This window comes from Uloborus diversus, chromosome 4 (assembly GCF_026930045.1).
Source record: "Uloborus diversus isolate 005 chromosome 4, Udiv.v.3.1, whole genome shotgun sequence".
NCBI classification, from domain to species: Eukaryota; Metazoa; Arthropoda; class Arachnida; order Araneae; family Uloboridae; genus Uloborus; species Uloborus diversus.
The window spans coordinates 68,125,424-68,138,777 of NC_072734.1; the positions used below are offsets into that span (position 1 = coordinate 68,125,424).

The following is a 13,354-nucleotide window of genomic DNA, read 5'->3' on the forward strand; positions in this document are numbered from 1 at the left end:
TTCGATATGTAGCATCGCGAAAAATTACTTCCTGTGTTTGAGAGTTAAATCTTTTTGCATCTTGATAATGTTTTGATGTTTTTGACAATCAGAAGTTATTTTAACATTCATTTACTTAGATTAGCTCATTTTATGTTTAATTCCAATAGATAATCAACTAATTTTTGTTTCGGAACCAATTTAACATCAAAATTTCTTGAACTTTGCCGAAAATTGCTTGCTGGGTTTTGAGATTTCAATCTCTTAGCATCTTGTAAATATTTTGATATTTTTGGCAATCGGAAGTTATTTTGGCAAAACACCTCATTAGATTAGCTTAATTTTTTGGTTAATTTTAATAGACAATTAACTTTTTTATTTTGGAATCATAGCAGCATTGAACTTTCTGGTACTTTGTTGAAAGTGCTCGTCGTGTTTGAGATTTCAATCTTTTTGCATCTTGTTAATATTTTGATATTTTTGTCAATCAGAAGTTATTTTGACACACTCCACCCTAGATTAGCTTATTTTTTGTTTAATTTTGATAGATATTAAACTACTTTTTTTTTTCGAAACCATGGCAACATTGAACTTACTCGCACTTCGCGGAAAATTGCTTGTCGTGTTTGAGATTTCAATCTTTTTGCATCTTGTTAATGTTTTGGTATTTTTGACAATCGGAAGTTATTTTGACATACGCTACCATAGATTAGCTTATTTTTTGTTTAATTTTAATAGATAATAAACTTTCTTATTTTTGGAACCATAGCAGCATTGGACTTACTCGAATTTCGCGAAGAATTGCTTCCTGTGTTTGAGATATCAATCTTTTTACATCTTTGTACATATTTTGATATTTTGCGCAATCAAATGTTATTTTCACACATGCTATCCTAGACAAGCACATTTTATGTCCAATTTTAGTCATGTTTAGTTTCAGAGAATTTTTTTTTTTGGAAATTATGCCAACAGTGAACATACTTTGCAAAAATTTGATTCTCGTGTTCAAGATTTCAATCCTTTTGCATCTTGTAATTATTTTCATATTTTTGAAAATTGGAAGCTGTTTTGACATGTGCTACCTCAAATCATATTATTTAATTTTATTTTTAAAAACTAAAACTTTGTATCCTTATTTTTTTAAAATACTCATAATGAGTGTTTTCAGTTTGTAAATATAGCTCTATGAATCTGAAATTGCACATTCATTTATTACATTAAGTTATCCAGTAAAAGCAGGCTCAAATTTACATTCAATGTATTTATCGCTTGCGCAGCATTTGTATATTTTTGGGTGTGGTGACTTAAATAAAAAATTTTCTTTCTCATTAATTTTTATATATACATGAAGACAGTTGCAATATTTTTGGTGCCCGAACAACTAATACATACATGCGAAGAAATGATTTGGATACTTAACATACTAATAAATGATTTGCAATCCTCTAATATTTTTGAACTTAGTCAGTCAGCGGCGTAGCCAGAAATTACCTCCTGCTTTGGTGTTTGGTCATAAACTCTCGTATGTATATAAACTTACCATATTTAGGCTGGAAATATGTGTAAAACCAAGGGCTGTGGAGAGGGAGGGAACCTCCTGGCATCTAAACTATATCTTCTTGTCTTGCGGTACCTTATATCAAAATGAATTCTCTATGTGAAAAATTTTGGTTATGTGAAAAATTTTGTAAACTACTGTGTGCTAATGTGTTTACTGTAATAACTGTATCTAAAATGTCTTTATTAGTTATGCACTAATTCATCGGTCACTTAGGTGATTATTTTTAATCAGCCAGTTTTTACCTGTTAATTAGTAGAAAATTTACTTTGCAATTAAAGTTACTCTGTAAGATGGTCAGTTACATGCTTGCTTGTCACCCCCCCCCCCCCTGCATCCAAATGTTTGTGTAAATAATATAATTCAATGGATCAAAAATTTGGTTGTGCAGAAGGTGATAAGGATTTATCATTAAAAATCATTATTGTGGTTAATTAACGAATTATCTTCACGTATTTAGTGCCAGGCAGCTAAATTGCCTTTTGGTGCTTCCCTGGGTTTAACTATGAATGGTCCTCCCAAGGTCCTCTTTTTAATCCTAACTGGTCCTCTTTGGTCCCCTTTTTGATTCAAAGTGATCCTCTTTTACCCTTTTCTATGGCTAAAATGTGTTGGGAGCCCTGTTTTCCTAAAATAACAGTGTGACTTATTTTCTGTACTCTTTTTGTTAATTATGGAACTATTTACTTATACCACTAATTCCTTCATGATTTTAAATTTCTCCTTCCTCTCCTACAAAAAAAAAGTAATTAACACTTACTAAAAAGAATGGAAAACTAATGAAATAAACTCCTTCTTTATATTAGTTCCTATTTGAATATATTTTTATCCTATCACGGAATTCATTGTAACATTTAATTATTTTTTTATATTTCTGTTAACAATTCTTCAATAACTAGTTTTTCTCAATCAGTAGTTCAGACCATCAACATCTGCAGGGATCAATTCAGACGCAAATTGGGTTTCTTTTACCTCCATTCACCAAATTTTGTATCTTCAAATCAGACCTTTTATAAAATTTTGTTTGTAAAAGCAGTTTTTTCATCATTTTTAAGCTTGATAAATTGTTCTGAAATCTAGACATCCGGGGAACAAAATCCCTCCAGGTTCCAAGTCTTTCCCAGTAAAGTCCTTTTGACCAAAGACTTTGTTTGAAGTTTTGTTAACTAAACATGTTGTATATATGGTAGTACAGGATTTATTTCACAAAAAAAAAAAAAATAAATAAAAAATCACGAAATATGAACCTAAAAATAAAAATTTTAATTGACCCTCATCTGTGAGTCAGTGTGAGCGAAAAAGAATCTTAGATTAATGCTTCTTTTATGTCCAATTGTATTACAAATTCTCTGTTGAATTTGTTCAATTGCAAATTTTCATTATTCTACCTTTTTTTGTCATAATAAAATCTAAGAATCTATAATAGACCATATTAGATTTGAAAATACCTTCTACTTCATTCTAAGCATGTTCTGAGAAGCTGAGAAGGATATTTAATCACCTCAACCTTCTCCAATCTTGCTCGTAGTTATTCTGGAGTTGTCCTATTAGTCGAATATCCATTTTAGTTCAAGTTTTGATCAAGTTGAATGTTTTTATTGGTTATTCAAAAAGTTTATTTTACAAAGTAAATGGAATGTTTGAACCCACTGATGTGAACAATGTTTGCTATTGAACTTATGCTTACATTGCACCCGAAAAGAATAAATTGATATGTCTAAATTGAACTAATAAAAAGTGAAGGCAGGGACATTATAGAATTGCTTTAGCTTCAGAAGCAAAGGGTGGATCCCACTTCTGGTTTTGAAAGGGGATCATTACCGAAAAGGAAGGTCTAAGTGCAATTTTCAAGGTACAACTAGGGGTCTAAAGTGAATTTTCCGAAATATTTCCCCAAAACCCACCTTAGGCTTTATTTGGTTGCGATGAATTTTTGTAACATCAAAAAATCCCCTCTGGTGGTGAAATTTTGAACTGGTATTGTTATTTGCTCAATTTCCCATTTCATTATCATGTTCTACGCAAAATTTTGTAAATTTCTGAGCAATAATTTCGTTGCTAAACAAGTTTGAAGTAGAGTCGTTTAATTATGGCCGCTTTGTACATAAGATCTACCTATGAAAATTCAGCTTTATTCCTTCTCCTCTTTGCCATTAACGGTGTAATTAAATATTTTCTTTCAGAATTTTCTATATGATTGAATTACTTGATTTTTTTTTTATTTTCCTTTACACTAAGATATTATGAAATATGTTCTAGGTCCTACTACTCAACTAGCTGGTAACCAAATGAATTTGGTTCAACAAGGATCACACTGTAGTGAATCTTGCTTAAATTTGGCAGCCGGTGGGAAGAACAGAAGCTTATCTATGTCAGCTTTAACTGGAGTTAGTGCATCAACATCGTTACCTTTAACGTACCACACGCTAGCACCTTCTGTTGCACCTTGTGTTCCAATCCAAGTTTCAGCTAGCAATGAATGCATTTCTCACCATCTTCCCCACTTGAACCATGTAACTACTGCTCCTTCTACTCCTGCTCCTCCACTATATCCTCCACTTGATTTAAATTCTCAGACGGACAGTAATCATGATACAGCTCTCACTTTGGCTTGTGCTGGGGGGCATGAAGAACTTGTCAGCCTGCTGTTGTCTCGAGGTGCAGACATAGAACATCGAGATAAGAAGGGCTTCACACCGTTGATGTTGGCAGCTACTGCTGGACACGCAGGAGTTGTGGACATTCTTCTGAACCATGGTACTGAAATTGAAGCACAGTCGGAAAGGACCAAGGACACTGCATTGTCGTTAGCGTGTTCAGGTGGACGTTACGAAGTAAGAATTGGATTTTTTCTTCATGTTTGTTAAACGATTTTTCAAGTGCCATTTTGTTGTGTAATCCTGTTTTCATATTTTTTAAATGATAGGAAGACATTTTTTTGAATATTTAGTTTTAATGAACTTGGGTTTAGTACCCTTCTTCAAAAGGAGGGGGTGCATCAAAACTTCGTAAAATCACAATTTGCAGAAATGAACTTTCTTCAAATTCACAGAATTGTAGAAATAAATTATTCAAAAAATTCATAATAGTAAAAAACAAACCATTCACATTACTCATGATTGCAAAAGCAGACCCTTCACTAAAATATTATCATTCATTTGTATAAAAACAATCCTTTGGAAGCCCTAAAACTCCTCAGTCTATCTTCAATATTCCTGTGGATTAAAACAAATTCTTTAATTACTAGTCATTCAATGAACATGGAATGAAGTACTATCTTTTAAAAATGAAACTTTGAGTTCATCAAAGAAGTTCAGTCTTGTCTACCTTCAGGATTTAAAATTAAAAAGTTAGTTCATTTTATTTATTTAACAAGTTTTGTAGAAGGTACTTTTGAGAAATCTTTAAGCTTTATTTATATATTTTTAGATAGCTAAATAAATGAAGTTAAGGTAACAAAACTTATTGAAAATTCAAATCTCAAACTTACACAACTTAGTCTCATTTACAATAAAAGAATAAGATTGCTAGTTTTCATTTTGCATGAATTTAACTTTTTCGAAATGCTTTTTATTGCTTTCCTGATGTATAAAAGGTCTTAAAAATCTTTTTCAATAACTGTTTTTCATTTAAATTATCAGCGCTAGAAATAATATTTCTGTTGATTGAAACATATGTTGGAAAGTGTTAAAATTATGAATTTTTTAAGACTTTTAAAAGCCTTGATCAGGTTATGAAAAAGTTGAATACAATTTAGAAATTTCTGTATACACCCGCACATGTGAAGCACGGGAATGAGACATTTGTGCAAATCGGTAGTTTTGTCAAACTGGAATATTTTGCTCCAAAAGTATCTTTTTCTCATCAAATTACACCCACCTACACTCAAAATCAAAAATGAATAGTTCGACTGTTTATTCCAAATTAGCAATCATCAAAACAGTTTTTTGCAATGAAATTAGAAAAGGACTATCATAATACTCCAGCAGTCGATCCAGACCTGAATTGGGTCCGCTTTGCGGCCTCTTCACAAATCTGCATCGTAAAAACTCCCTTCATAAATTTCGCATCATGAAAGCAGCTCATTCACAAAATTTCATGCCATAAAATAAATGTATAAAATAGGGTCGCTTGGGGAACATCTTTTTACTTCCTTTTACAAAAAAGGAAGTATTGTATTTGCAAAAAAATTTTCACTCAAAAATCGGCCTTAATTTCCATTTTGCTCGCCCCCCGAATGAATATTGAATTTTTTTTTCAACCCGACCACTTGTGGATATATACCTAAGAGAGTATAGACACCTGAAATATCCATTTTGACAATCCCTGATTAAATTACAACGAGTGACGTCTGTATGTATGTGCGTATATGTGTATGTATCTGGCATAACTCAAAAACGTTATGTCCTAGAAAGTTTCAATTTGGTACTTAGACTCCTAGTGGGGTCTAGTTGTGTACTTTCCCTTTTGGTTGCATTCATATGTTCCTATGGGGGGTCTTTTACACCTTCTTGGGGTAAAATCAGTGTGAATTTCAATGCAAACTCAAGTGCTGTTATAATTTTGCAAAAACTTGGGAATAAATCAGCAAGTTTTGTCGCCAACTTGGTGACAATTTTGGCGTTTTTTTTTTTTTTTTTTTTTTAAATTTGGTTTCAATTTGGCCATATTTAAAGAGTTAACAATTGAATCACATTAAAACTGCCAATATTAGGAAAATTTATCTGTATAAAACCTTTTCTTTGTTTCGATTCACAACAAACTTGGGGTGAAAATATTTAAAGTGTTTCTTTGTTTACTCCGATTCACTATTATCATTAAATTGGAGTAAAAGGGAGTCATGTAATGCACACATCAACTCGTTTTTTTTTACCGGACAGCTATGGCCATTCACAAGATTCAATCAGACAAGAAGCTAAAGTGGCTTAAGTTTATAGGAACAAAAGCAGAATTGGATATTTATTTAACTGTAAACGAATGAAAAAAAAGTAAAAATGTGTTGCAAACATAGAGTAAATGATGTTTTTTTAAAATTTAAATATTTTTCTTGAGAATTGAAAAACTTTACATTTGAAATTTCATCTTATCCTCCTTGCTTTGGACACTAATGTGCTAAAAACTATAGTATTTCAACTAAGTTGTAGTTTCATGAAGATTTTTTATTTTGTAATTATTTTTCTGCTACTAACTAGTTAAAAGAAGATCTTAATGTTTGGTGTAGTCACCACTTTTGGTCATTTCCAAGATGGAAGTATGCAAACTATTGAAATTAACTCAAAATATACCGTAATTTCTTTCTTTTCTTTTTTTTTTTGGATACCTCGTATTTTCTTAAAAAATCGATTTTTTTTTTCTTTCAAATTGTATTTGCAGAATATTATTTTATTCTCATTGTTTTCGACGGTAGTGTGCTTAAGAGCTGACTATTTTATTCAAATTGTAGTTTTTAGAGGATTTTTAATTATTTATAATAATAATGATTACTTTTATGCTACAAATTCAAAAATATATTTTAAATTTTTTGCGTAATCTCCTTTTTTGATCATTCGCAAGATCAAAGTAGCAGGGCTCATTTTCCTCCTACTATTCCTACTTTTTCCTACTTAAGTAGGAATTGTCCTACTTTTCAGCAAAAAATTCTTACTTCTCCTATTTTTTAGCATGATTTTCCTTTAGAATTTAACGTGAAATTCCTCCGAAAGACTTTGAAATTGATTTGATTTCAAAAAATTTGTATTCAGAAAATGAAAATTTGTTAGTTGTAAATTGTTTATATATAATATTGAATTTATTTCACAACGTTATACATGCTTGCAATTTCTTCTGAATTCTACTGCTTATGTTAAGAAAAAACTTTGGTTTTTAAAAAGTACAGTGGCTCCCAAAAGTGTTCATACACTTTGAAAGTTTTTAGTAAAACCAAAATAACTCGAAACTGAATTGGAATATGAAGTCCAATATTTTTTTCACATCATTCCTATGTCATTCTAAATACAACCCGTTGTTTTTTTTTTTTTCAAAATATTGACGGATCTTCTTTTTGAAATGGGTCAGAAAACGAAGAGACAGAGAAATAACACGCCACAAAAGTCATCGTACACTCAAATATTTTCGAATAAATTCATGATTAAAATTATCAAATGCCGTTTTATTATTATTTTTGCATTGTGTTGACCCTTATAAGTCATCATCATCATCATAGTTGGCTCGACAGCCCAGGGTGGGCCAAGGCCTTCCTTTGGAGAATCTTCCAAGACGTCCTACTTTTTGCCTGGGTTTTCCAATTTTTAACTTTGAGAATATCGAAGTCAGATTCAACAGAATCCAACCATCTCATTTTTGGTCGTCCCCTTCCTCGAATTGTCACAGGTTTTGCAGCAAAAACTTTTTTTACTGGGTTTTCTTTGTTCATTCGAGAGACATGGGCCGCCCAGTTCATTCTCCTAATTTTTATGCTTTTTATTATGTCAGGTTCTCTAAACAATCTGTAAAGTTCAAAATTGAATCGTCGTCTCCAGACACCGTTCTCATTGATGCCTCCAAAAATGCTTCTTAAAACCTTTCTCTCAAAAATTAATATCTTGTGCTCTCCGGTTTTAGTCAAAGGCCATGTTTCAGAAGCATAACTTAGAACTGGCCTAATAAGAGTCTTATAAACCAAGATCTTTGTTTTTCTTGAAATCAAAGACGATCTGAAGATGGGAAATAGTCCAAAAAAGGCCTTGTTTGCCAACGTTATTCGATTCTGTATTTCTGAGATTGTGTCATTATTGTTGTTAACACAGGACCCAAGGTACGTAAAACTGCTAACGATTTCAAATGAATGAGTACCAATTTCTAAACATGTGTTCCTGTCATTTGGCGGAATTTTTTGTACAGGCATATACTTGGTCCTGGAGTCGTTTATTTTTAGTCCTATTCGACCTGATCAGCATAGGCTAAGATCTGAACTGATTTGTAAAAGATGGTGCCCCTAGTGTTGATATTTGAGTTACGAATAGCTTTTTCCAAAGCAATATTAAAAAGAAGGCAAGACAATGAGTCGCCCTGTCGAACACCAATATTAACATTAAAATCCTCAGAGAGGACACCCTTGAATTTTACCTTGCATTTAGTGTTGTTCATAGTGCACATTACAAGTCTAATTAATTTGCTTGGGATCTTGAATTCATACATTGCATCCATTAAATGTTTTCTATCCACACTGTCAAATGCAGACTTAAAGTCTATAAACAAGTGATGAGTGTCAATATTAAACTCAATTGATTTTTCAATAATTTGACGTAGACAGAAAATTTGGTCTACTGTAGATTTTCCACTTCTAAACCCACATTGATAACTACCAATTTCTGAATCCACAAATGGTTTTAGTCTCACAAACAGAATATTAGATAGGATTTTATAGCATGTGGTTAGCAGGCTGATGCCTCTATAGTTGGAGCAGACCATTGGGTCTCCTTTCTTGTGAATAGGGCACAAAATACTAATGTTCCAGTCTGATAGTATATATTCAGAGCTCCAAATATCAATTATTAGTTTATGCAGGTGCTCATATAGCTGAGGACATCCATTTTTTAGCAACTCTGGAGAAATAAAATCATGTCCTGGCGATTTATTATTTTTTAGTTTATTTAAAGCAAATTGAATTTCATCTCTATCTGGGAGGGGGATGTCTTCGTTATCATTTAAATCTATAGAGTCGCGCCGATGGTCTTCCACTGGTTCCTCCGAGTTTAAAAGGTCACCAAAATGTTCCATCCATCTACAAAGTATATCCTTTTTGTTAGCCAGGATTTCACCCTGCTTGTCTCGACACAGAGCATAACTTGGTTTAAAGTCGGAACGACTACGATTAACCTTTCAATAGAATGCTCTGCATTCATTGATGGTTTTGAGATTATCAATGTCTTTGAGGTTCTCCTCTTCAAAAGTTCTTTTCTTCAACTTGTGAAGCCTTTTTTCCTCTTTTCTAGCTCTTTTATATTCATCTGAGTTATGTCTGGTATTTCTCTGCAACATTATTTTATATGCTTGATTCTTCTTATTTGTGAGTTCAGCACATTCATCGTCATACCAGTCTTTATCCTTCTTGCGTTCAATGTTTCCAACTACAGCTTTAGCTGTATGACAAACACTTTCTTTTATTTTTCTCCAGTATTCATCTATGGAGTCGCTATCATTGATTTCCATTAGATGCTTTTCTAAACATTCAGCATATTCCTTTTTTACTTCAGTGTTCTTAAGTTTCTCACAATCAAACGTTTTTAGGGGCTCAATCCGTTCTTTCTTGGCATTGGAAAGCCTTGCTCTAATCCTGGAAATAATGAAATAGTGATCAGAGTCTATATTTGCACCTCTGTATGTTCTAACGTCAATTAGGTCTGAGCTATGTCTAGCATCAATCAAAACATGGTCTATTTGATTTGAACATGTACCACCTGGTGCTTTCCATGTTTCTTTATGGATTAGTTTATGACAAAATAAGGTACTTCCAACAATCATCCCATGCTCCACCGCAAAATCAACCAGTCTACATCCATTGTCGTTTGTCAAATCATGAAGGCTATATCTACCAAGAACAGAGCTGTATTCTAATTCCTTTCCAAGTTTAGCATTCATGTCCCCAATAACTATTTTCACATCATGTCTTGGACATCCACTGTAGGCTCTAGACAGATTTTCATAAAATGTTTCCTTTTCTTCATCAGATTTATCTTCTGTAGGGGCATGGCAACACAAAAGGCTGTAGTTAAAAAACTTTCCCCTAATTCTCAACTTACATAGTCTTGGTGAAATTGCTTGAAAATCCATTACGAGGTGTGAAATTCTTTTATTTACAACAAATCCAGTTCCTTCAACATGTTTCCTATCATTGCAACTATAGAAAACTAAGTAGTTTTTACTGTTGAATGTTCCATTACCTGTCCACCTCATTTCCTGTAAAGCACATATATCAACATTGTACTGATCTAGTTGCTGCAGTAACTTTAAAAGTGCTTTACTTTTGTATAAAGACAAAACATTCCAACTTCCAATTCTCAAGTCCATTGTCCGTTTTCCAAGTCGTTCTCGTAAAACAGTCCGGTTATTTTCTCCATTGGATTTCGAAACACGAGTTTTTTTACGAGGTGGGGTTGTCAGCCCCACGCCCAACCCCCAACCTGGAGGACCAGTCCCCTGTACAATCCCCAGGGGCAGGGTGCCCGGCTATCCTCCCAGGCACTGAGCACCTATTTTAGTCGCCTTTTACGACACGCATAGGCTACGTTGGGACTATTCTTACCCCCCACCCCCCCCCCCCCCCCCCCCCCGGTCACCACACGGGGCCCCCGGTCACCCCGGTCTTAAAAAATCGATTTTTTTTTCTTCCAAATTGTATTTGCAGAATATTATTTTATCCTCATTGTTTTCGATGGTAGTGTGCTTAAGAACTGACTATTTTATTCAAATTGTAGTTTTTAGAGGATTTTTAATTATTTATAATAATAATGATTACTTTTATGCTACAAATTCAAAAATATATTTTAAATTTTTTGCGTAATCTCCTTTTTTGATCATTCGCAAGATCAAAGTAGCAGGGCTCATTTTCCTCCTACTATTCCTACTTTTTCCTACTTAAGTAGGAATTGTCCTACTTTTCAGCAAAAAATTCTTACTTCTCCTATTTTTTAGCATGATTTTCCTTTAGAATTTAACGTGAAATTCCTCCGAAAGACTTTGAAATTGATTTGATTTCAAAAAATTTGTATTCAGAAAATGAAAATTTGTTAGTTGTAAATTGTTTATATATATTATTGAATTTATTTCACAACGTTATACATGCTTGCAATTTCTTCTGAATTCTACTGCTTATGTTAAGAAAAAACTTTGGTTTTTAAAAAGTACAGTGGCTCCCAAAAGTGTTCATACACTTTGAAAGTTTTTAGTAAAACCAAAATAACTCGAAACTGAATTGGAATATGAAGTCCAATATTTTTTTCACATCATTCCTATGTCATTCTAAATACAACCCGTTGTTTTTTTTTTCTTCAAAATATTGACGGATCTTCTTTTTGAAATGGGTCAGAAAACGAAGAGACAGAAATAACACGCCACAAAAGTCATCGTACACTCAAATATTTTCGAATAAATTCATGATTAAAATTATCAAATGCCGTTTTATTATTATTTTTGCATTGTGTTGACCCTTATAAGTCATTTGGCTTTAATTTTTTGTTTATTTATTCCTTAATATTGTGCTTATTACTATAAAATGGCTGGTATTCGTAAAAAACCGCAAACATCATTCAAAATTTGATTTTTTTCCTCACTGTAACTGTAATTTGGTTTGAAATGTCTCTAATGTAGTTAATTTATTTGTTTGAATAGTAAAGTGCTTGATAAAATGCTTTAAAGAAAGAAATCGGAACGAAAACAAGGTAAGAAAAGGTCAACCGGCAAAGTTGACAAAACGTAATCGGAGATTTAAAGTTAAAAAATTTATGAAAAATACACATTTGAGTGCTCTAAAAGTTTCTGAAGAGTTAAATGAAACATTTTGCATTTAATTTTCACCTAAAACTGTTCGCCAAGTTCTCTGATTAGCTGGATTAAATGGGACCTCTTCCCGAAGAAATTTTCTTGATCGTGCCAAAAAAAAGATCGTCTCAAAATCAATGATAAATAAGCTCAAAACCTTTTTAGAATTACGTCTTACTTTCAGATAAAAATGAATTCAACATTTTTGGTTAAATTTTTGTATAATTGTAAATAGAAGAAAAAATTAGGAACTTAATCTTAAGAACTTAGTTGGATCAGTTAATCAGGATGGTAGAGGTGTTCTAGTGTGAGGGTGCATATCAGCATCAGGACTTGGTATTTTGGAATTTTTTGATGAAATAATGAATCATGCTGTTCCTTTAAATAGTTTAAAAACCAATTTTGAACTCTTAGCCAAAAATTTGGTTATTGGAAACAACTTTGTCTTTTATTAAAATAACGATAAAAAGCACACGGTTTTCAACTTTTGCGTCTAATGCCTCGAAAATTGTCCTAAAGTTTAGAAAATACCTCCTCAATCTCCAGGGTTTAACTTAATGTAACGTATTTAGAGATATCTGGAGGCTAGATTACGAAAATAGGGCTTTAAAACGAAAATAGAGCTAGAATCAGTAGGACTCTAAGTGTGGTAGAATACTTACTCAGAAATTACGCAAAAAAAAAAAAAAAAAAAAAGAATGAAATCTATTCCCAGACGTTCAAAAGGTGTTACGAATACTGTATGATAGTCTACTAATTAATAACTTAATCAAAAGTTAGATTATTCAATAATATATAAACATTTTATAAAGTGTACAAAGACTTTGGTGAGATAAAATTTGGGCACTTTTTGGTTTTTGATTTAAAAAGAATTAAGTTTTAATATTTTTTAAAAACTTTTCATGTAGTTTTGTTAAAATTTGATCATAGGTCTTATAATTAAATACCTATTCCGAAATATTAAATCTAACCGATGGATTGGGGCCTATTTCGTTGAAAATCGTAGGTGTATGAAGACTTTTGGGAGCTACTGTATATAATAAAAAAAATCCACCTCTATAAGTACAAACTTTTGATAATTATACCTGATTATGTATATTATCCTTTTTTTTTTTTTTTTTGCTGGCATGTAATGTTAGTTATTATATTTGAATTTCAGTTTGAACTATTGTCAAAAAAACTGAATCCTCCCCCACCTTTTTTTTTGTTTCTGTCACATTTTCGTAAAATTCATGAGTTTTGTAAAATAGATATAATTTTCAGTATGGTAGAATGAAGTTCAGATAAATCAGAGAAATA

At 32.2% G+C, this 13,354-nt stretch overlaps 1 protein-coding gene across 1 annotated transcript in view; it reads left to right on the plus strand.

The window, feature by feature from the left end:
• The window catches only part of LOC129220619 (ankyrin repeat domain-containing protein 17-like), a 195,540-nt gene that overhangs the window by 77,567 nt on the left and 104,619 nt on the right, over nucleotides 1-13,354 (plus strand). Inside the window, 1 exon segment of the mRNA XM_054855048.1 lies at nucleotides 3,797-4,371. Within this exon segment, the coding sequence (XP_054711023.1) occupies nucleotides 3,797-4,371 (575 nt within the window).